At 26.6% G+C, this 19,754-nt stretch overlaps 4 protein-coding genes across 5 annotated transcripts; 1 reads left to right on the top strand and 3 right to left on the bottom strand.

Annotated features, from left to right (window-relative positions):
- The first annotated feature begins 32 nt into the window (after nucleotides 1–32).
- Nucleotides 33–9,391, top strand: LOC107071135 (cilia- and flagella-associated protein 44). The gene is made up of 28 exons (XM_089178036.1): nucleotides 33–222; nucleotides 318–480; nucleotides 564–703; nucleotides 802–1,096; nucleotides 1,171–1,315; nucleotides 1,405–1,610; nucleotides 1,735–1,977; nucleotides 2,069–2,250; nucleotides 2,344–2,482; nucleotides 2,570–2,843; nucleotides 2,924–3,161; nucleotides 3,256–3,526; nucleotides 3,601–3,773; nucleotides 3,844–4,062; nucleotides 4,154–4,264; nucleotides 4,496–4,682; nucleotides 4,764–4,952; nucleotides 5,045–5,242; nucleotides 5,323–5,874; nucleotides 6,032–6,203; nucleotides 6,286–6,590; nucleotides 6,673–6,869; nucleotides 6,956–7,173; nucleotides 7,277–7,419; nucleotides 7,482–7,707; nucleotides 7,821–7,888; nucleotides 7,964–8,208; nucleotides 8,294–9,391. Exons 1-28 carry the CDS (start codon nucleotides 47–49, stop codon nucleotides 8,331–8,333), a joined length of 5,715 nt encoding a protein of 1,904 aa, XP_089034162.1. The 5' UTR covers nucleotides 33–46; the 3' UTR covers nucleotides 8,334–9,391.
- Nucleotides 8,855–10,972, bottom strand: Tbp (TATA binding protein). The gene is made up of 5 exons (XM_015329915.2): nucleotides 10,688–10,972; nucleotides 10,454–10,584; nucleotides 10,139–10,382; nucleotides 9,854–10,052; nucleotides 8,855–9,762 (listed from the first exon to the last, which is right to left on the bottom strand). Exons 1-5 carry the CDS (start codon nucleotides 10,970–10,972, stop codon nucleotides 9,686–9,688), a joined length of 936 nt encoding a protein of 311 aa, XP_015185401.2. The 3' UTR covers nucleotides 8,855–9,685.
- A 91-nt stretch (nucleotides 10,973–11,063) lies between these two features.
- On the bottom strand, nucleotides 11,064–14,676 carry LOC107071166 (sorting and assembly machinery component 50 homolog). The gene is made up of 8 exons (XM_015329916.2): nucleotides 14,461–14,676; nucleotides 14,133–14,186; nucleotides 13,922–14,002; nucleotides 13,633–13,851; nucleotides 13,183–13,397; nucleotides 12,724–13,102; nucleotides 12,320–12,614; nucleotides 11,064–12,215 (listed from the first exon to the last, which is right to left on the bottom strand). The coding sequence occupies exons 1-8, from the start codon at nucleotides 14,479–14,481 to the stop codon at nucleotides 12,031–12,033; spliced, it is 1,449 nt and encodes a 482-aa protein (XP_015185402.1). The 5' UTR covers nucleotides 14,482–14,676; the 3' UTR covers nucleotides 11,064–12,030.
- A 370-nt stretch (nucleotides 14,677–15,046) lies between these two features.
- LOC107071155 (anoctamin 1) lies at nucleotides 15,047–19,684 on the bottom strand. 2 transcript variants are annotated; one of them, XM_015329898.2, is made up of 12 exons: nucleotides 19,517–19,656; nucleotides 18,859–19,149; nucleotides 18,629–18,754; nucleotides 18,059–18,538; nucleotides 17,379–17,772; nucleotides 17,065–17,297; nucleotides 16,769–16,966; nucleotides 16,268–16,697; nucleotides 15,965–16,170; nucleotides 15,600–15,887; nucleotides 15,361–15,511; nucleotides 15,047–15,261 (listed from the first exon to the last, which is right to left on the bottom strand). In XM_015329898.2, exons 2-12 carry the CDS (start codon nucleotides 19,141–19,143, stop codon nucleotides 15,197–15,199), a joined length of 2,856 nt encoding a protein of 951 aa, XP_015185384.2. In that variant the 5' UTR covers nucleotides 19,144–19,149; nucleotides 19,517–19,656; the 3' UTR covers nucleotides 15,047–15,196. The 2 variants fall into 2 exon arrangements, with proteins under 2 accessions (XP_015185384.2, XP_015185382.2); XM_015329896.2 differs by having other exon boundaries at nucleotides 15,047–15,511; nucleotides 19,517–19,684.
- Between the last annotated feature and the right edge of the window lie 70 nt (nucleotides 19,685–19,754).

Genomic DNA, 19,754 nt, shown 5'->3' with positions numbered 1-19,754 from the left:
TATGTGAGAGATCAAAGTTTTATTAAAAAAAAAAAAAAAAATCGTCATGATTGATACGGACGATGAGATAGAAGCATTAGAAAATTTTCCATACGATCGAGAAAATAATCATCAAAAAATATCTAATGAAAGTGAAGCAAAATATTATGATTCAAAAACACACATTTCTAAACCTTTTCGTGTTCAAAATGGTACTGTACCAATAAATATTTTAGAATTTGAGTATCCTTTGATAAAAATTCAAAGTAGATTTTGTTGTTGTTGTTGTTGTTGTTTAAAGTAAATGAATTTGCATTTTCTTAACATTTAAACAATAGTCATTCCTTTTCATACGATTGTCAGAAATATTTTAATTTTTGTGTTGCTGATCCAAATACAATTATTTTTGCTTCCGGTAATATAATTCATTTTTTCAATGTAAATACAAAAACGATATGGTTTCAACGAGGTGCTACGGGAGGTGGAATTGGACATATAACTGTACGATAATTGCTTTTCATTCAAATCTTTTCTGGAAAATTAATACAATTTATTTATTTAACTTAACTTTATTTTCTCCATAGAAAAATCTAATGTTTGATCATATTGCTATCGCTGAAAATGGAACTGATCCATTGATAACTATTTATCAATGGCCAAGCATGGAAATTGTAATGTGCCTTCGTGGTGGTACGAAAGAACAATATTTTCATCTACATTATAGGTAACAATTATTTATAAAAAAAGAAAGTATATATTTATCATGTATCTGTTTATATCTAATAATTTGGTTAAAATAATGCATTAACTATTACACTTTAGTATGGATGGTTTATTACTAGCTTCTCAAGGAGGAAAACCAGATTATTTTATAACAGTTTGGAACTGGCAAGAATCTAAGATTTTATTACAATCTAAATCGCACTCTCAAAATGTTTATAATGTCATGTTTTCTACATACATACCTGGTAGTTTAATTTCATGTGGTTCGGGGCATATTAAATTTTGGAAAATGGCGCAAACTTTTACCGGTCTTAAGCTTGAAGGTCAACTTGGAAAATTTGGAAGAACTGAAATATCAGATGTTATCGGTGCTTATCAAATGCCTGATAGAAAGGTATATTATAAAAAATATCTTCTTTTTCTTATTAATATTATTTCAATATTGTCATTTTATTTTTCAAGTTATAGGTAATATCAGGTTGCGAATGGGGTAATATTTTGCTATGGGATGAAAATTTGATTAAATTGGAAATTTCTAGAAAGAATAAAGAATTTTGTCATACAAAACCTATTATACAATTAGAATATATCAATGGAGAGCTCTTCACTATTGGTAAATAATAATTCTATAATATAACAATAAATTGTGTGTGTATTATTGAATAAAATTACATTAAATATGTTTTACTTATATTTTTGTAGGGATGGATGGTTTCATACGTGTTTGGTTTTATGATACAATAGATTTGGCAAATCCAACAGAAGAAGATCCATTTCTTGAAATGCAACCAATTTATGAGTTTTTCATCACTGATGATGAAAACACAAATTTACAAAAAAATACAATGTTAATGGGCATACAAAAGCAAGAGCCAGATAATCCTGAGAATACTTTTTGGTATGCTCAGGTAAATTAATTTTAATTTTTCTCTCTCCTTTTCTCTTAACAACTATGCATTATATTACATATATTTGATTTTATATATAAATTAAGAAGAATTATTTTTATATATATATATAAAATATACGCAGGATGGCAATGGTGGTTTATGGCTAATAGACTTGAATACTTTTAAAGAACCAGAATTATCTCAAAAAATATTGACTTGTCATGCAGGAGCTATAAGTGACATGGATGTTGCTGACTGGGGACCGTTTGTTGCAACTATTGACATAGCTGGTCATTTACATATTTATAATTACACAGAAAAGAAATTAATTCTTACTTATCATTTTCGTGATTCTGGTAAACAAGTCATATGGATTCCAAGTAAAGTGAGTTATTTATTTTTTTATTTATTTATTTTAATATACAACAAATCTACAATCCTTCTATTCTGAAGTAAAAATAAATTGAACATTTTAGATAGATGCAACTGGATCTACACTTGTATGCGCTTTTGATACAGGTATTATTCGTATGGTTGTTATTGCAGTATTAACTGCTAACGAACAGAATAATATAAAAGGAAATTACACTAAATTAGTTCAAGTTTTGAAACCACATTCACGATCGATTAATGTAATGTCGATAAATCCATCGTGCAGGTATAATACAATCTTACATCAAATATTTATAATCTTCATTAATTAAGTATAAAAAAATAAAAAGAAATAATGATTAGAAGTATTGTTTTTCAGTATATTAGTAACAGGTAGTGATGATTCTACTATATTTGTATTTAATATTTCTACTACTGTTACTTATCCTACTCTTCAGCCAATTGGTTATATTAATATACCTTCTGAGATAACTTGTATGACATGGAAACCGAAAAATGTTAATATCAATAATTTTCTCTCTTTGATCATGATCATCAAGTACTTATTTTTAATATCATTTAAAAATAATCATACTTTTTTTAAGGAATCAACATTATTGATTGGATGTATGAGAGGAGATTGGGCAGAAGTTGAATTACCACAATCACCACAATCATATGTTAAAATTAGTTATGAGCTTACACATTGTAAACCAGCTGTATTTAAATTTCATTCGGTAAAATCAGCTATAAGAAGAAATATAATTAAGAATGAGATTGAAAAGAAAAAGATGATCAAAGTAGAAAAGAAACGTGAAGAAATGGAGAAAATAAAAGAAGCAAATCCTGGCATAGAAATTGATGAAGAAGCTTTCCTTAGTAAATTACATTTACTCATTAAATTTTATATTATAACAATCTTCAAAATGACATAATTTTTAAAACTTGTATTTTAACAGTGGACTCTGAGGAAGATCCACCTCTTCCAGAAATTTATATCCCAGAAATACCAAACAAAATTTTAATGATTCAATATACCAATGAAGAAACAGTTTGGTTATCGATGGCTGGTTTTGATGCAGGATATATGTATGAATATCCAGTACCAAAAAAAGACATAATTATAGAAGCAGAACCAATCAAATCTACTGTGATCTATGATGCGGATGATATAGAAATACGAAGTTGTTTTTCATAGTAAGTTGTATAAAAACTACAAATAGATTATAGGAAAGATGAATATAGACATACAAATAGATACAATAAGATCATGATTTTGTTGTCATTTTAGTAAACAAGATAAATATTTGTTTTTGGGTATGGAACATGGTGAAATAAGAATTTGTAAAATTAATCCACAAGATCATACCGATCTTTCGGATTATTGGATTTTACCTATGCATGACAATTACAATGGTTACATACCAAAAATGTTACTCAGTTATGATCATCAAATATTTCTTACATGTGGTCATGATGGAAATCTGTTTTCTTATAAAATCAATGATAATACTGCTGATGAAATAATCAAAATACCAAAACCAAAGATACCTGTGCGATTGGTAATATTTTCATTTTAATTTATATCCAATATTGTACGGAAATAAATTATTTATTTACAAACTTCAAAATATAGTTGGATGATATAAACAGTGTAGAAGATATTGAAGAACCTGATTATCCTACTCTTGAAAATGTTATTGTAAAAGCTGAACATGACAGAGTTTCAGCATTAGCAAAAGAGAAAAAAGAACAAACCCTTCAAATAATACATGAATTAACTGCAGAATATTCAAAATTAATGGATAGGTATGCAATGTATTTCTTATCTACAAGTGAATACAAAAAAAATGATCTTTTTATTTAACTGAAAATCTAGGAATCGTAGTCTATTAAAATCACAGCAAATTCCTCGAGAAGATTTGGAATTAGATCCACGAATCACTGCTGATTTAAATGAACAATTGGAAATGGAAATGGATTTGGTACACAGAAAAGAAGCATTCCAGGTTGAAAAGAGTAAACTTGCTTTGAAAAAGTTAATGGATCATTTTATTGAACCTATTACTTGTGTACCTTTTGCTGTTTCTAGAATATTGTAAGAATATTCTCTTATATTTAAATGTTTAATCTTAATTACATTTATATCAAATGATAATATATTACTAATTGTTACACTGTAAATTTAGAAAACCGGACACAATGGTACACTCGATACGAGAACATAAATTGGATAATAACTTTGATAATATTTATACAGAAGTCGTCAATTGCATTGCAAAAAGCAAAAAATCAACAAAGTAATTTTATATATACAGAGTGTCCTATGATTGGTGATACAAATAAACATGTAAAATTACTGTTATGTGCTTGTATCATCAATTATAGGACACTTTGTATACTTTAACAAATATTTCTATAAACAAATGTATTATGTATTATATGCATTATTTTTTGATTATTTCAATAGATACAATAACTAATCCTTGTTTTAATATGAAATATATTATATTGTTAATTTATATGAATAGAAAGGTGGAAGAAAAATTGGCAACGGAAGAAATTGAAGAACAGGAAGAACAAAGACTGAGAGATGCTGAAAGCTTCCTGAAAAGTCTTAATCTTTCTGGTATAGAGCATAAACTGAACACACAAATAATTCATATGTTAGAAAAATATAAAACACGAAAGGCAAAATTAGAAGAACGTCAAAGAGAAGTTAATAGAAAATTATATTTGTAATAATATATTATTATAAAATAATCAGAAAAATGATTTTATTTCTAATTTGTGTTGTAGTGGAATTTAATGTCAACCAAAAAATTGGATTCTAATATAAATCAAGCAGATGATATAGCAGCTATTGAATTAGCTAAACAAACGATCGGTGTGTACAATTTGAAAGATTCGCCACAATTAAATGTACAAAATGAAATAGAAAATTTAACGATGATAAAATACAAGCAATATTTAGATTGTAAAAAAAGGGTAAGTATGTTTTCATTTTAATACAAATATTTCTTCTTATTAATCAATTTATTTTTTATGGATAAATATATGAGATAATATTAATGACACAGCTACATCATCTACGTGATAATTTCAATACAAAATTAAAGGAAGTTCGAGAAAATAAGCAGATTTTGTGTTCAAAAGTTTTAAAATTGAATGAAACGTTAAAGAAAATTCATACGGAAATACCCAAAAAATATATTAAAACTTTACCCAATTTACCAATAATTGACAATAATGTTGAATTTCCTGAAGAAAATTTGAAAGTATGTTATGAAATAATGTTATATAATTAGAGATTAATTTTATTTAATAAAATATTGATATAGACAAAATGTTGTTATAGTTTGAAAAATATATATCAATGGCGGAACAAGCGAAGGAAGCTAAATATTACAGAGAATCAATATTTTTATATGAAATTCCTGATTTAATGGATGATACAATGGATGAAGAATATGAAGTATTATTTTTAAAAAATAATAATATTCGTGCAAGTGAAGAATTTCATTTATCAAATATTATAGATAATATACCTGAGAAGAAAATGAAAGTGAAATCACTTGTTCAACCAAAGTTATCTCAAGAATTGGATTCTGCCGATAATGTTGAAACAGCATGGGAACGTGAAATGAAACAATCTCGTATATTGCGTAAAATTTATGATCAAGATTGTATTTTACAATATATTGAAAATTCTTATAAAGAATTTGATAAACAATTGGACAATCTACAAAAGGAAAGACTTGACATTGTTGCGGAAAGTGTATATGTAGAATTACACTTGTTAACGCTTCATCAGGAATTTATCATATTGAAAGATTACGAAAAAAAAGAAACTTTATTAAAAAAGAATGTCAATGAAAAATTAGAAGAACAAGCTGCTATAAAATTAAAGGTTAATATAAACAAAACAAAACAAAACAAAACAAAAAAAACTTCATGTCCCCCTACAATTTTTGTTATTTATTTTAATACAAATTTGGATATAAGAGATTTTATTTATAAAAAATATTTATTACTTTTTTTAACATTTATAATTATTTTATTATCAGATACATACAAGTAATAATAAAATAGAACGTAAAAAGAAAAATATTAACAGATTAAATGAATCAATAAAAGACATTACTTACGAATATATGGCGAGTATTAAAGATAAAAAATTTAAAGACTTTTTACGTAAAATATTTAAAAAGAAATTCAAATTGCCGAAGGAGCATAAAGGTAAATAAATAAATGATTTTCTTAATACAAACAAGTACGATAAATACGTTGAATTGAATTAAAATGATTTTCATTTTGTTAGACTCTGAAACATCGAGTACTACAACGACTGAAACAAGTTCAGAAGAAGATGAAACAGGAAGTGTAGACAGTAAAGATATTGGATACATTTATTTTGATGAGAATATATGTCCCATAGGCTGTGACAAAGAATTATATGATATGGCATTTGTTATGAGAGAAAAACGTTATGAACATGAGCATGAAATTAAAGAGGAATACAAGGCGATAGAAAAATTACAAAAGGAAATGGAACTTGATATAAAAAAATTAAAAATCATTGATGATTTGCATAAAACCAATGTCGATGAATTAGAAAAGTTTATGGTAGATATAAAATAATATGAAGAATAATAAAAATACGTATATATAATAAAATACAGATTCATGTATAATTATTTGATTACAGTTGGAGAAACAAAAGAAGTTGAATGACATAGATGTAACGATAGTTCTTAAATTTCATCAATTGCAACATTTTATTAATTCTTATAGCGTGTCGAGCATAAGAGAATCTATTATATTTGATAAAACAAAATTATCTCAATTACACGATAGAGTTGGAGAATTACAGCAAGAAACACATGACTTATACGCTAGACAAAAGTATACTAAAATTCACATATTTAATATTATATAAAAATAATAGAAATTAATATCATTATTTTATTGTAATGCATTTTTTATTGCAGGGCCAATAAAGTTCATCTTTATAGAATGAAAATTGATTGTAAACATATGAAAAATGAAATAAACAATTTAAAGAATGAAATAAAAGATGAAATGAAAAAGAAATTTGGCCAAACAATATCATTAACGACTATGTATGAAACAGTATTACAAAGAATGATCTATAATATTAAAAGTGATTTAACAGAGATGATGAAATCGTATGAAGAACAACTTAAATGTATGTATGTGTGTGTGTGTGTGTGTGTATTTAGAAATGAACAAATGTTGTGTAATTAATTGAAATAAAATTATTATACATTTGAGATAATTATATTTTGTAGGTATTCAAGAAAAATATAATTCACAGCAAATGGTGTTAGGAAAACTTATCCAAGATAATACTGAAAAATTAAGTTTTTTAACTGTCCTTGAGGAAGAACAATTAAATCTTCGAAAAATATTGAAACAAGTTCCTATATCCGAGGTAAATATGACTAAAAAAAATGTTGTTATACAAGCTAATTTAAATGATTTAAATCATTTTAGGAAGAAATGTTAAAAGTAGAATCACAGTACAAAGCAGACATAGTCAAATTTGAGAAAATTATTGCTCATCAAGAAAAACAAAAAGAAATATTTCAAGCCGATATAAAAAATCTTAGCATGAAGACTAGACTAGCATTACCTCCTATTTGTGATAAATCTGATAACAACAAATCTATGAACGAATATGAACGTAACAGTGAAATCAATAAATTGTCAACTAATACAGGTAAAATGACATTAAATATTCTATTTAATATTATAAGTACGTACGAATGATCTTCTATTTTTAAATTTATCAGATAATTGTTGTTAACAGTATTTAAAAATATATTTTTATAGGAAACTCGAGTTATCGCGAAATAATCATGCCATCGTTAAACATTAAAGAAAACAATTTGGCTGCATTGGTTTGTATTATTTATCAAATATTAATCATTATATTTTTATAACTGTTATAATATATAATAAAATATAAATAATAGGTCTATTATCTAATCTCACGAGTCATAGAACCGTTGTTGGGAACAGAACAAGTAAATGTATTAAAAGACGAAACATTTCAAGAAATTTTATCAACTGTCACAAATATCAGTAATATTGAGGAAGCTCAAGATAGTATTAAACTAATTATCGAATATGTTGAAAACATTCTACCAGTTAATGAAAGAGAAACGATTAAGATCGTGCATGAAGCGATTAAAGAAAGTTTAAATGATGTTATACAAAGGTTTGATATTGACATTAATAATTAAAACGTTAGAAATTAGAATCAATAATCAAAATCATTTTTAAATGTTATATTCTATTTACAGAAAAATAACTTTGGATGCAAAGGTGAAAGAAAATTTATAAAAAAACGATTACAAAAAATTAAAAAATAAACATTCCAAAGTAATCTAATTATAACAAATTGCAATCTTTATTCGAAAAATGTAAAGTTCTTTTATTTTATAATTTAATATAGACATTTGTACATAATAGAATCTTCTTTAGTTCTTTAATCGATGTATAATAACAATATTATCCGCTAATTTACGAAATAATTACAATATAATTTAACTTAATCATGGAAGATATTTTTCATTATAAATATATACAAAGTTATTAATATTATTGTAACGTAATATTGCGTTTAGTTTAGAATTATTAATCTATAGCTTTTTCTTAAACAAAAAGCTCAAAATTATCAAGAAAATTCAACTGTTTCGAAAGTTATTAGTTTATATATAATAACATTGTGTCGCATTATGATTGTTAAATTATTTTTAGAATTTATTTGTAGTATAAATGGAAATAAAATGAAAAAATAAGGGAATCTTCCTCTTGTTTTCTTGAAATTAATGAACAAAAAAGAAAAAGAAAAAGAAAAAAGAATAAACGGTATAAAAGCTTCGAGTAATTATAAAAATATTTCCAATATATTCTATTTCTAACTTACTATCTTATCGTTATTATTAAAAAATACTATATTAACAATTGATCTAAAAATTATCAATATAAATACACTGCTGCCTGATATGTAAAATCAAAACTTTGTACAATAAGAAAATAATCATATTAATTAATTTCTCGAACATTTATAATAATAATATAAATAAGTAATAAATCAATAGGAAACAACATCATTGCAATCTCGTACTCGTAATGTAAATTTAATTAAAAATTAACATTAACACTTTGGCATCAGGAAACGTTTCGAGCCGAAATTTACTCAAGACCGGGAAAATTTCGCAATTTTTGGTTTCACTTTCATTACATTGAGAAGAAAAACTGGTCTAAAGTTAAAATCAATAATTATTTTCTACGGAAATTTTGGAAAACGTAGTCAATTATTTGATCGTATTATAACATAAATTTGTTAAAATTCAATTATCAGAATTTTTCAACTTGTGAATAGTGATAGCTGTTTATTTCTTAGCAAAAAAAAAAAATATATATATGAAAATTTCAATAATCTAATTTTACGTCATCCGGTCGCTATCAGAAAACATGCATTACGCATATATGTTTATCCGACGCCAGTGTTAATTAAAATTGTCATGTATATAATCGATAATTATTATTGAAAAAATTACCTTGTGTTTAAGTTATGATAAGTCAGTCCTTATCAATGCTGCAACGAAAGAAAAAAAGAAATAACCAAGTTTTGTAGATAACAAAATTATTCTAATTGTATGTTGGATGACAAATATGAATAAATTTTGTCACTTCTTTGTGAAGCTCTTCAAAATAGGATAAATATTATCGAAAGCTTCATAAATTTCTTGCCGAATTTTGGCACCTACAAAATTATTTAACCCATAATTAGAAATTTGATTTAACACACACAAAAAATATATATAAATATTTTCAAATATAATATTGTAACTTACCAGTAAGCACAACTTTCCCAGACACAAATATAAGTAATACTATTCTTGGTTTAACCATTCTATATATCAAACCAGGAAATAATTCTGGTTCGTAGGAAGAGAATTGTCCATGTGTAAGTACCAAACCTTCTAGCCTAATAGGAAATTTAACGTCGCAACTTCCAACCATATTTTGTATTTTAAAGTCCAGAAATTTTGCCTAGATATACAATCAAACAATTAAAGATACCTAATGAAAATATTGATTCTAAGTAATAAATAAATAAATCACAATGAAATACTAACTGGAAAACCTAACTTTTGAATAATTCTAGCATATTTTCTTGCTGCCAAACGAGAATCTTCTTCACTTTTAGCACCTGTACAGACCATTTTTCCGCTGCTAAATATGAGAGCAGTTGTCCTAGGTTCTCTTATACGCATGATAACAGCTGCAAATCTTTTTGGATTGTATTCGGCATTTCTAGCGTGTAAGGCAATTTTTTTTAAATCTAATTTACAACTTAGATTTACGGTGGATACGATATTTCTGAAATATCAAAACAAATATTATAATCCTGTCATTTATATAACAGAAAATCTAATAATGAAGTTATATACTGTAGTTGTGGTAAAATGCCAGGATCTGCGGAAGCAGGAGTCATAGGTGTCATAGGTCCAGGTGTAGATGGTCCTATAGATGATGGTGCAATAGGATTGTTCGGTTGTCCTAAAGGAGACATCATGTTTTGCTGTAAAAATTACAATAAGGTATATTAATGTTCTATCTTCACTGTTACCCCCCTTCGATATGATTTAACCATATTATACTATTTATCTTATTTATTTAATTACCGGTGTTTGCGGCTGCATAAGACTTTGAGGTGTAGCAAAAGACGGAGTTGGTGCATAAGTATGCATGGTTTTCTGAGGCGTTGTTATCATAAGCATACTGCCCTGTACACTTGGACTCATAGAATGTAATTGTTGCAACTGATACTGCTGTTGTTGTTGCTGTGGTTGTTGTTGTTGTTGCTGTTGCAATGCATTTGGTAATATCTGTTGATCCTCTTCTGGCTGATGTAAAGGAGTACCAATGCTAGGTATACTGAACCCAGGACTCGGTAACATTTGATCCATTTTAACGTTTTAAATAATATTGCTTCAAACACAATCAATATTATTAAAATATAATGAAAGATAGATTTTGTATATTAATAATATTTCACACTTTTATTTTGATATGTATGAGTTTTAATGTTTACTTAATAAGATCGATCAATTAATGTAATGATTATTATTCATATTTTCATTAAAACACAACAAATGATTAATATTCTATAAGAATTCAGTATTTATTCATAAGTTCACTCATAGGTTATCATAAATTTAAATGTTCTTTTTCTTTTTCATTCACGAACGTTAAAATTTCCAACGTTTATGTTACATTTGTTTACTATAGTCATACGTAAAATTTTATTTGATTTATTACTGATACCAACCAACCACGTATGATTTTTCACATATACGACTGTTCTTACACTTTAATAGTTCTATTGGCCAACGTAGGAAAAAACTAAGTCCATATTTGCGTGGTCTTTAGGACTACTGGCACGTGTCCTAGGGACTTTTTAGCTTTAATCACAACAGAAAGAATTTGATCTTTAAGTAAAATAATAATTAAAAGCATCAATCGTATAATAAGTATCGAAATAAAATGAAATTTAACCAAACATTTAATGGTACTGCATTTGTTTTTTCTTTTAGAGTGTTTCTTTTTTATATGTAGTATGGAGGGTTATAGTTTTTTTTAGTGAATAGTAGAAAATGGCGCTTAATTCAAAATATTAATGAAACATTCGTAGGAAATAAATATAGCATTTATTATTTAACAATGTATATTATTTCAACAAAAAAAAAAAAAAAATAAGAAATAATATTTATTTTCATGTTATTAAAAAGCTTTTTCTTCAAATACTTTCTTCATTTTGTTTTTTTTTCTACAAATAGACATGAATAAGTGACATATTTGATTTGTCTACAATGTAGACAATTAATAGACTATCAGCGACATGAAATCGTAAGCTTCGCTTGTACTAATATCAGGTTTTGTTCAAACGTTCAATTGTTACATTACAATGGAATAAATTGTATCCACCAATACAAGATGTACAATACTATATAAAAATATAATTTGTTCATAAGTATTGTACACCAATACCAAATTGAAATTGTCGCAATACATCACTCCTAACAAATAATAAAGGCATTATTACATTTAATTCTATTCTTGCAGCATTTCCAAGCTCCATTGCAATACCTCCTCCAACAGAACAACGAACATTGTCCGTAAATATCTTCATGTTTTCTTTATAATTATTAGCTGAAAAAGAAATGATATCTCAATAATATTGTCAATACTATAAAATATATATATATATAAAAAAAAATACCATATTATATTATATTATTTATATAAAACCTTACCAAGTTTAGGTGTAAAATTAGAAAGATTACCACCATTGATAAAACCATGTAGTTTAAATAGGTCACCAAAACCATTACGACCCGGCCTGAATGGAAGAGGTGTATAAGCGTGTAAAGCAGCTGACCAATATACGTCACCGCCTGTAGCATTACCTTCACTACGAGGGCCACAACCTCTCATATCAAAACCTCTCACATTTAATGGTCCACCCAAGAAAAAGTGATCAATAATACTAATTTTCATTTCATTATTAATGCTTCTTAACAATCCTGCTTGAGCAGCTACTTGGAACGTCTACATTAAATAAACATATACAAATATATAATCACACAAATTATATTAAGATATCTTAAATAAAATGAAATTGCATATACAAACAATTAAAACATATGAACATACTAACAAGGTACTTATGTGGTGACCAATTGCTTTGCATCATAAGTTCATTTTTTATAAAACCGATATCACCACCTAGGCCAGCAATTTCACTAGAAAATTGAATAAAATTTCCTCTAGTTGGAAATAGTCTCGCGTCCCTTTTATCAATTGAACAAATGTGTTTTAAAGATGATTTTAAACTTGGACCACATTGTTCGCGAACACTAAACGATGACTGTCTAGAGCACGATACTTGTCTAAATGCTGCTTCGTATTGAAAATTGTGCTTTAATGTATTTATTGCTCCTGTATACCAGGCTATGTCCAATAAAAGGCCATTATCTCTCTCCGTATATCCAGACCATGGAAAATTACTTGATGTACTATATATACTACCTGTTAATCTAAAATTTATTTAACTCGTTAAAATGATGTCATCTTTTATATACCATGTGTGAAAAATAAACTGTTTGACTATATTTACATTGTATGCAACCAATCATTTATAAATGGTTTAATAGTAGAGATATTTATATTACTGGAACTCTTATTGCCATATGAATATTCTACTTGAGCTTTTTCTCCTCTTCCAAAGATATTAGGTGCTTTTGCACCAATAAGAATTGATCCTTCATTATTACCCACCATTGTGTTTATTGACCCCATCAGACGACTCATCTCTCGGACAGTAAAAGTTACCTAATTAGATTTATAATGTTTAGATTAATATATACAAATACATGCACGTGCACGTGAATGTATATCATACATATGCCTATCTAAATAATTATTTTTTTCAAGACATTCATATGTATTTTTGACAAAAAAACCCAAATTTTATGTTGTAAAATCTATTGTAATTATACTTTAAATGAAATTTCAATCTGAGAAATTACTTATTCTTTGTTGAATTAGTGTAATTATATAGACCCACTTCTACACCTTCTGGGGTAGCATTAGGACCTTCACTTATATCGATGAAGATTCCAATATTCTTGAAGCATCCTAAAGCTTCCAGTTTTCCTCGTACTTTATGAGCACGCACAATAACATCTTGAAAATCATGAGCTTTAAAGAGTTCTGAAACTTGTGATTTTATAATATCGTCCTTCGTACGGCCAAGTCCATCAATGTGTATTTTATCAACGCGTGCCTATTAAAATAAGAAAAGACAATCAGTCAGTCATTTTTAAATATATAATTATCGAATAATAATAACTTACTTTTATTGCTTGTAAATCAACCATTTTTGTCTGTACATTTTTCTTCTTTTCAAAATCATGTTGTGTATTATTATAAGCTGACTGAAATAAACAAAATTGTGAATGAATAAATTATTTCAAAATGTCTTCTATTAAAATTTTCAGTTATTTTACAAAGTTTTCCATGCAAAGATTTTCAATTTAATTTCAATGAAAATAAAAATATAATTACATGCATCTTTTTACTCGTAAAACGTTGACCCATATTTTTTGAAGTACCCAGATCCTAAAAGATTAATACAACGTTATGGAGTCATGTTATAAATGACTTGTAAGTCGTCATATCTTAATTTAGAATGAGATTTTTTTCTAATAAAAAGTCATTTAACTGTATATTCATTTATATCTGTATATGAAGTTTTATATATGATTTTCAAAATATATATTAATAATACATGAAAATTATCAACTGAAAACCATTGAAATAATTACCACGCGTAAACTAACAATTTATCGTTAAGGTTATGTGATACTCAGATTATAACATATTATTTATATACCTTGGCATGAACAGTTCCCATTTTTGTAATTATTCACAACTTGGTTTAAGAAAGTAACAAATAGTAAAAATGAAATTTATATAAACGTTTATGTGAATAATGTTATTTATAAAAACACGTCTCTAATTTTTTTAAATTAACCATAGAACAAACGAGAGTTGGTGTTAAGAACCGTAACCTTCAATATGAAAGATCGTCTACAACTTTAATTCCATACATGCACAATACAGTGGCGCAATGATAAGTTGGTACTTTAGTGCAATAATGTAACAAAAATTCAAGAGAAACTATGGTCATAATGATTTCATCATGTGTCCGCTAGGTTTATCGGTAGGCTTAACAAGTGAATCTTTTTTTTTTTATAATATATGTTATAACATATATTTATTTAAACATTTAAATAATTCAAAAAATAAATAGAATATAACAGAATAATTAAAGACTAAATATTTGTAAACTTTTAGATTAATGGCTTCGTTTTAAGTTCTTATAATCTATTTCCATATTCGACTTAATTATTGCACTTAATAAATATATAACATATATAACTTGTTTTTATGCTATTATTAGAAAAAAAGATAGAAAAAACATTTGGATAATTTTATTTTACAAATAGATAAAATATTTTATAAATGTATAACTGAAAATATATTATATATGTATATTTATATAAAAGCGAGTATTAAAGAGATAATATAGTTAAAGTTACATGCCATGAAAAATTGTATCCAAAATTTTATAGGGCAGCTGGACCAACTCGAGATGTTGTAGTTATAGGAGATACAGGACTACCATGAATTTCTAAATCAAATTCAGAGTTGGATAATGATCCTCTTATAACTCTATTCCATCTATCTGCACTTTCATTACTTAAAACATAATGTTGAGAATTGTCTGTACTTGTATTTGGTTGTGCGCTTGCACGCAATGCTTCTTGATGTATAATAATTTCATTAGTTATGTATGCTTCACGGCGTATCTTGTCTCGTAGTTTTGGACTAATATTAGGAATGCACCAACGCACAAGAATCATAACCATGGCTACTATATTCTGCAAATAATACAAATTACCCATATAATAATAATTTTGTTAATGATAATTTTTCAACATTTAATTTAATTACTAATAATAAGCATACCTCAAATACTACAATGAAAGCTAATCTGGCAGCCAAAATATGCCAAAATGTAATGGTATATTGGTACTTATTTTTGGACGACGGTGGTTCCCTAAAATCTGGATATCTACAGATTTCCACTGTTCGTTGACTATTTGTATTCAATGGTTGAGTGTTATTTTCAAAATCCGTGACATTAAATTTTGCTAAAGAATAATCCAAGAAACCCTCTAAACTGTAATTATCAGAAACAGCCATTAGATAAACTAAACGTGGTATAAAATTAGAAGTGAATGCAATGATGAATCCCTGAAATTAGATAGTAGATTTACAGCAAAGATCTTTTTACAAATGTTACAATACATTAAGAAAATGTGATTACTTACATTAGTTATAACTGCTATTTTAGAAATTGAATCGAGAATTCTGTACCATATACCAATATCTGTAACACGTTGTCCAACAGGTCGACGAAACATTGTTAATAACTTCTTAGCATCCAATCGCATTTCAAGAACATTATTTAATAAAGCAAAAAATGGTGCAAGTGGAAAGGCAGCAACAAAAATAGTAACAAATCCATATTGCAACACTGAAAGAATATATTATTTAAAAAAATCTTATCAAAGAACAAAATTCTAATTTACGTTCTAAATTCATGAAGATATAATTCATTATATTTATATTACCCATCTCCAAGTATTCTGGAAATAAACTTCTAGGTCCAAATTGCACTAATTTATAATCTTTAACCCATTGAGGATCTTTCTTGGAAGCACCTTTTTCTTCTTTTGACTTTTTTCGAGTACCAACGTGAACTTTCAACGTGTTCAACCATTTGAAAAATAGTGGATATAACATTTCTAAAATTGTATTCATCGCTTGTTTTCCAATCATAATAATGCTAAGTTGAATACATAATTCCATTAGACAACCACCAGGACCACATTCTTCTTGTCGAAAGTGAAAAAAACGATTATAATTTCCTGGATATCCAACAAATTTTCCTTTGAAAAATGCGATGTAAAATATAGAAGCATAATAATTAACAAATTCGAGTAGATATATTTTTAAAGTTAAACTATCATCAAATTCAGTTTGTGTGCGAAGAAGTTCGATCTGAAATAATAAATGTTTCTTATTATTAACAACAAATAATATTTAATTAAATATAAATATTGATTGATTACCTCTGTCAAATATTCAGCTAACCAAACATAAACCCAATTAAAAACTATAATACATCCTAAATTAATAGTAGCCGCAGTCGCAGTCGTAAATAATATAGCATAACTGGTAACCATAGGATGACCATAAAAACTCAGTGCAGTTAAAACAGACATTCTGTATAAGACTACTCCTAGTACAGCAGCCATTGCTACTGCTATCTACGAGTGATATAATTAAATGATAACTTGTGTGTTTTATGATATTTAAAGTTTAAAATAAAATATTATATATACATATACATATTAAGTAAATATACCATTAAAAGAATAACAGAGAAACTAAGAATTTTGGCAGGAAGCTTCATTTTCCAATAAGGAACTTTTGGTTCTTCGGTATTTGTAATAATATTAAGAGATTTTTTTTTAATATGTGCAAGTCTTGCTAAGTAGAGTGGTCGAGGATTTTCTTCATGAGCGTCTAAACTTGTTATATCCCATCTATGTGTTATTTCAGCTGAATATTTTTTCCATAATTCCAAAAATAAAGTGGCTGTAATTATAATAATACTATATTAATATATATTTCCATAAAAAGTTATTCTTCGAGTGATCTAATTTAAAATTATCTTACCCCATAATGACATAAATACTGCAAAAAAGACTGTAGAAGGATTATCAAATAAATATGTTATTCTGGCATGTAAACATGTTTCTTTCAAATCCCAATATCCACAAAAATGATCACATAATGGACACATATCAATAGTACCATTGGCATTACATATATCTTCACTAGGTTCATTAGAATATAATGTAGCACAACTGTATATAAAACATAGGAGACCAACTATACTAGCTGGTATTAACATGTGTGTATAAAAACCCAACCAGGCAAAGTACAATCCGATTTTAACACCAAAATATTCTTTAACATAGTCTAACGGTTGATAATGGAGACATTTTCTTACACTAGCCCACTCATTATACAAAAGATATCGCATAGAATCCATAGTATGAAGGGTACCCTATGAATAATAAATATTTACCTTAAAATAAAAATATTACAAAATATATATTTCATAAAATTTAACATACGTACAAACAAATATTCAAAATTGTTATTATATTTCTTCTTAACTTTGATTATTTCTTATAAACAAGTACCATCCACGGTAATATTTTTATGGTAATTTGTCGATTCTTTATTATGCCACACAATTTGTTAATAAAGAAAACTTACCCTGAACTTGAAAATGTAACTTATTGAAATCTGTATGTTGTTAGTAACGAAAAATTGAGAATACAACTTACATCATGTAATGGATATGCTGCCACATACGATCTTTCAGAAATAAGTCGTTCAATACCAAATGCAAAGTCATCATTTCTGCCTTTAGCAAATCGTGTTCTATCCAAAATAAACTGAACTACTCTTGACCGTATTGCCGAAGTAAAAAAATTAGGAGAATCTAAATCAAATAAGTATTCTTTATCTCGACTATATATCGCAGTAAAGTTATGCTTAATTGCTGGAAAAATAGTTGTATCAACATAATAATTTTTCATAATTCTTTTAAAGAAAGAATTCACTTCGTTGATTATAACATTATTGTATGTTGGAGGATTTACTAGTTCAGGTATTTCTTTCATTGGAAGTCTAAGTTTTAATATTTCTGCATATCGTCGTAAAACTTCTCGAGGAGCATGTACTTTGATAAAATGTAAACCATTTGATTCTACTGGTTCATATTCTAATTCTAATCCTTCCTTTTGTAGATTTGTCTCAAATATCTACAAATAATATTATGTATAAATAGAGAGGAGAACATGAATAATTTCATTTAAATGAAATAATAGTAAGTGTATAGGAGGTTTACATACCCGTCTAGATTCCGTACTACGATATGTTTGTGCTTCTCCATCAAAATCATCCCAAACTAGTACAAAGTCAACAGAACGAATCTTATCTTTAAAAAATAAACTGAATCTTGTAGAACTATCAGATTGCTATAAAGAAGATTTTACATTATTAGACAAATATTATAATGTTTTATATTATAAAGTAGATGAAGACAAAGAATTAATAAAACTGTATTAATTATACAACATACATTTATCTCGCAACAGCTCCCATTCATCATAGTTTCATTATTTTCGATATCAATAGGCAATACATCATCATTATTTAAGGAATCATTGGATTGTGCTAATGTTTGATTGTGTAAACTATTCATACTTATGGCATCCTCAAAAAATGTATTTCTGGGACTTTGGTAGATAGTTTGTTCTGATCCACGATTTAAATTATCTTGAAAAGAATGATAAACGCTCAATGCAGGGGTATGACTTTCACACTGTTGCGTTAATCTCATAAATACTTCATCTTCATCATCCATATTTTACTGAAAAGATTAAAATATAAAATTTTCAAGCCAAAGAGCATTTACATTGCATAAAGACAAAAATAAGTTGTTTATTTTATGTTCTAATCAGTCGATTATTTTAAATATATATATATAATAATAATAATAATTATAATAATAATAATAATAGTGATAATAATCTTTTAAAGTACAAAGAAATATTTACTTTTATAACGAATATATAATATTAAATAAAATATGCAATATATTGCTTATAAAATATTTTAAATTTATATTACAATAATCGACTAATATTATAATTTATATAAAAATATATATTATATACAAAATTGTAATATTTTTGTTAGAATAACCAAAAATTATTATTGTATAATATAAAACTTACCAAATTAATATAAAAGAATTTACCAATTTTGATGAAGTAAAATCAATAACCAACGATTCTTCCAAGTAATCATCATTATTTTCCAATTAATATGTCTAATGCATGTGTCACATTAGTAAGGTTATGTTACAAAGTATTCTATTAATCTTAAGTACATCGTGACAAAAAAGGTCTGAGGGAATTTGTTGAACGTCACGACTGTACTCCTAGCTGTTTATTGGGTATATAGAATTACTAT

Source organism: Polistes dominula, unplaced genomic scaffold (assembly GCF_049000335.1).
Source record: "Polistes dominula isolate Pdom_NZ unplaced genomic scaffold, Pdom_raw_medaka contig_77, whole genome shotgun sequence".
NCBI classification, from domain to species: domain Eukaryota; kingdom Metazoa; phylum Arthropoda; class Insecta; order Hymenoptera; family Vespidae; genus Polistes; species Polistes dominula.
The sequence above is the reverse complement of the archived record's forward strand: the minus strand, read 5'-3'. Positions and strand labels throughout refer to the sequence as shown.

Coding starts and splice junctions, on each gene's coding strand:
- LOC107071155 (XM_015329896.2), bottom strand. CDS start 19,143: ATGGATGATGAAGATGAAGTATTTATGAGATTAACGCAACAGTGTGAA. Junction 17,773..18,058: donor CAGCATATCCATTACATGAT/GTAAGTTGTATT, acceptor TATTATTCATAG/GGTACCCTTCATACTATGGA. Junction 17,298..17,378: donor AGTATTTATGTCATTATGGG/GTAAGATAATTT, acceptor TTATAATTACAG/CCACTTTATTTTTGGAATTA.
- LOC107071135 (XM_089178036.1), top strand. CDS start 47: ATGATTGATACGGACGATGAGATAGAAGCATTAGAAAATTTTCCATAC. Junction 1,316..1,404: donor TGGAGAGCTCTTCACTATTG/GTAAATAATAAT, acceptor ATATTTTTGTAG/GGATGGATGGTTTCATACGT. Junction 2,483..2,569: donor TGACATGGAAACCGAAAAAT/GTTAATATCAAT, acceptor ACTTTTTTTAAG/GAATCAACATTATTGATTGG.
- LOC107071166 (XM_015329916.2), bottom strand. CDS start 14,481: ATGGGAACTGTTCATGCCAAG. Junction 13,398..13,632: donor CTACCCCAGAAGGTGTAGAA/GTGGGTCTATAT, acceptor AAATCTAATTAG/GTAACTTTTACTGTCCGAGA. Junction 12,216..12,319: donor TAATTTTACACCTAAACTTG/GTAAGGTTTTAT, acceptor TTTCTTTTTCAG/CTAATAATTATAAAGAAAAC.
- Tbp (XM_015329915.2), bottom strand. CDS start 10,972: ATGGATCAAATGTTACCGAGTCCTGGGTTCAGTATACCTAGCATTGGT. Junction 10,383..10,453: donor GGCATTTTACCACAACTACA/GTATATAACTTC, acceptor TTGATATTTCAG/AAATATCGTATCCACCGTAA. Junction 10,053..10,138: donor TTCAAAAGTTAGGTTTTCCA/GTTAGTATTTCA, acceptor TTGTATATCTAG/GCAAAATTTCTGGACTTTAA.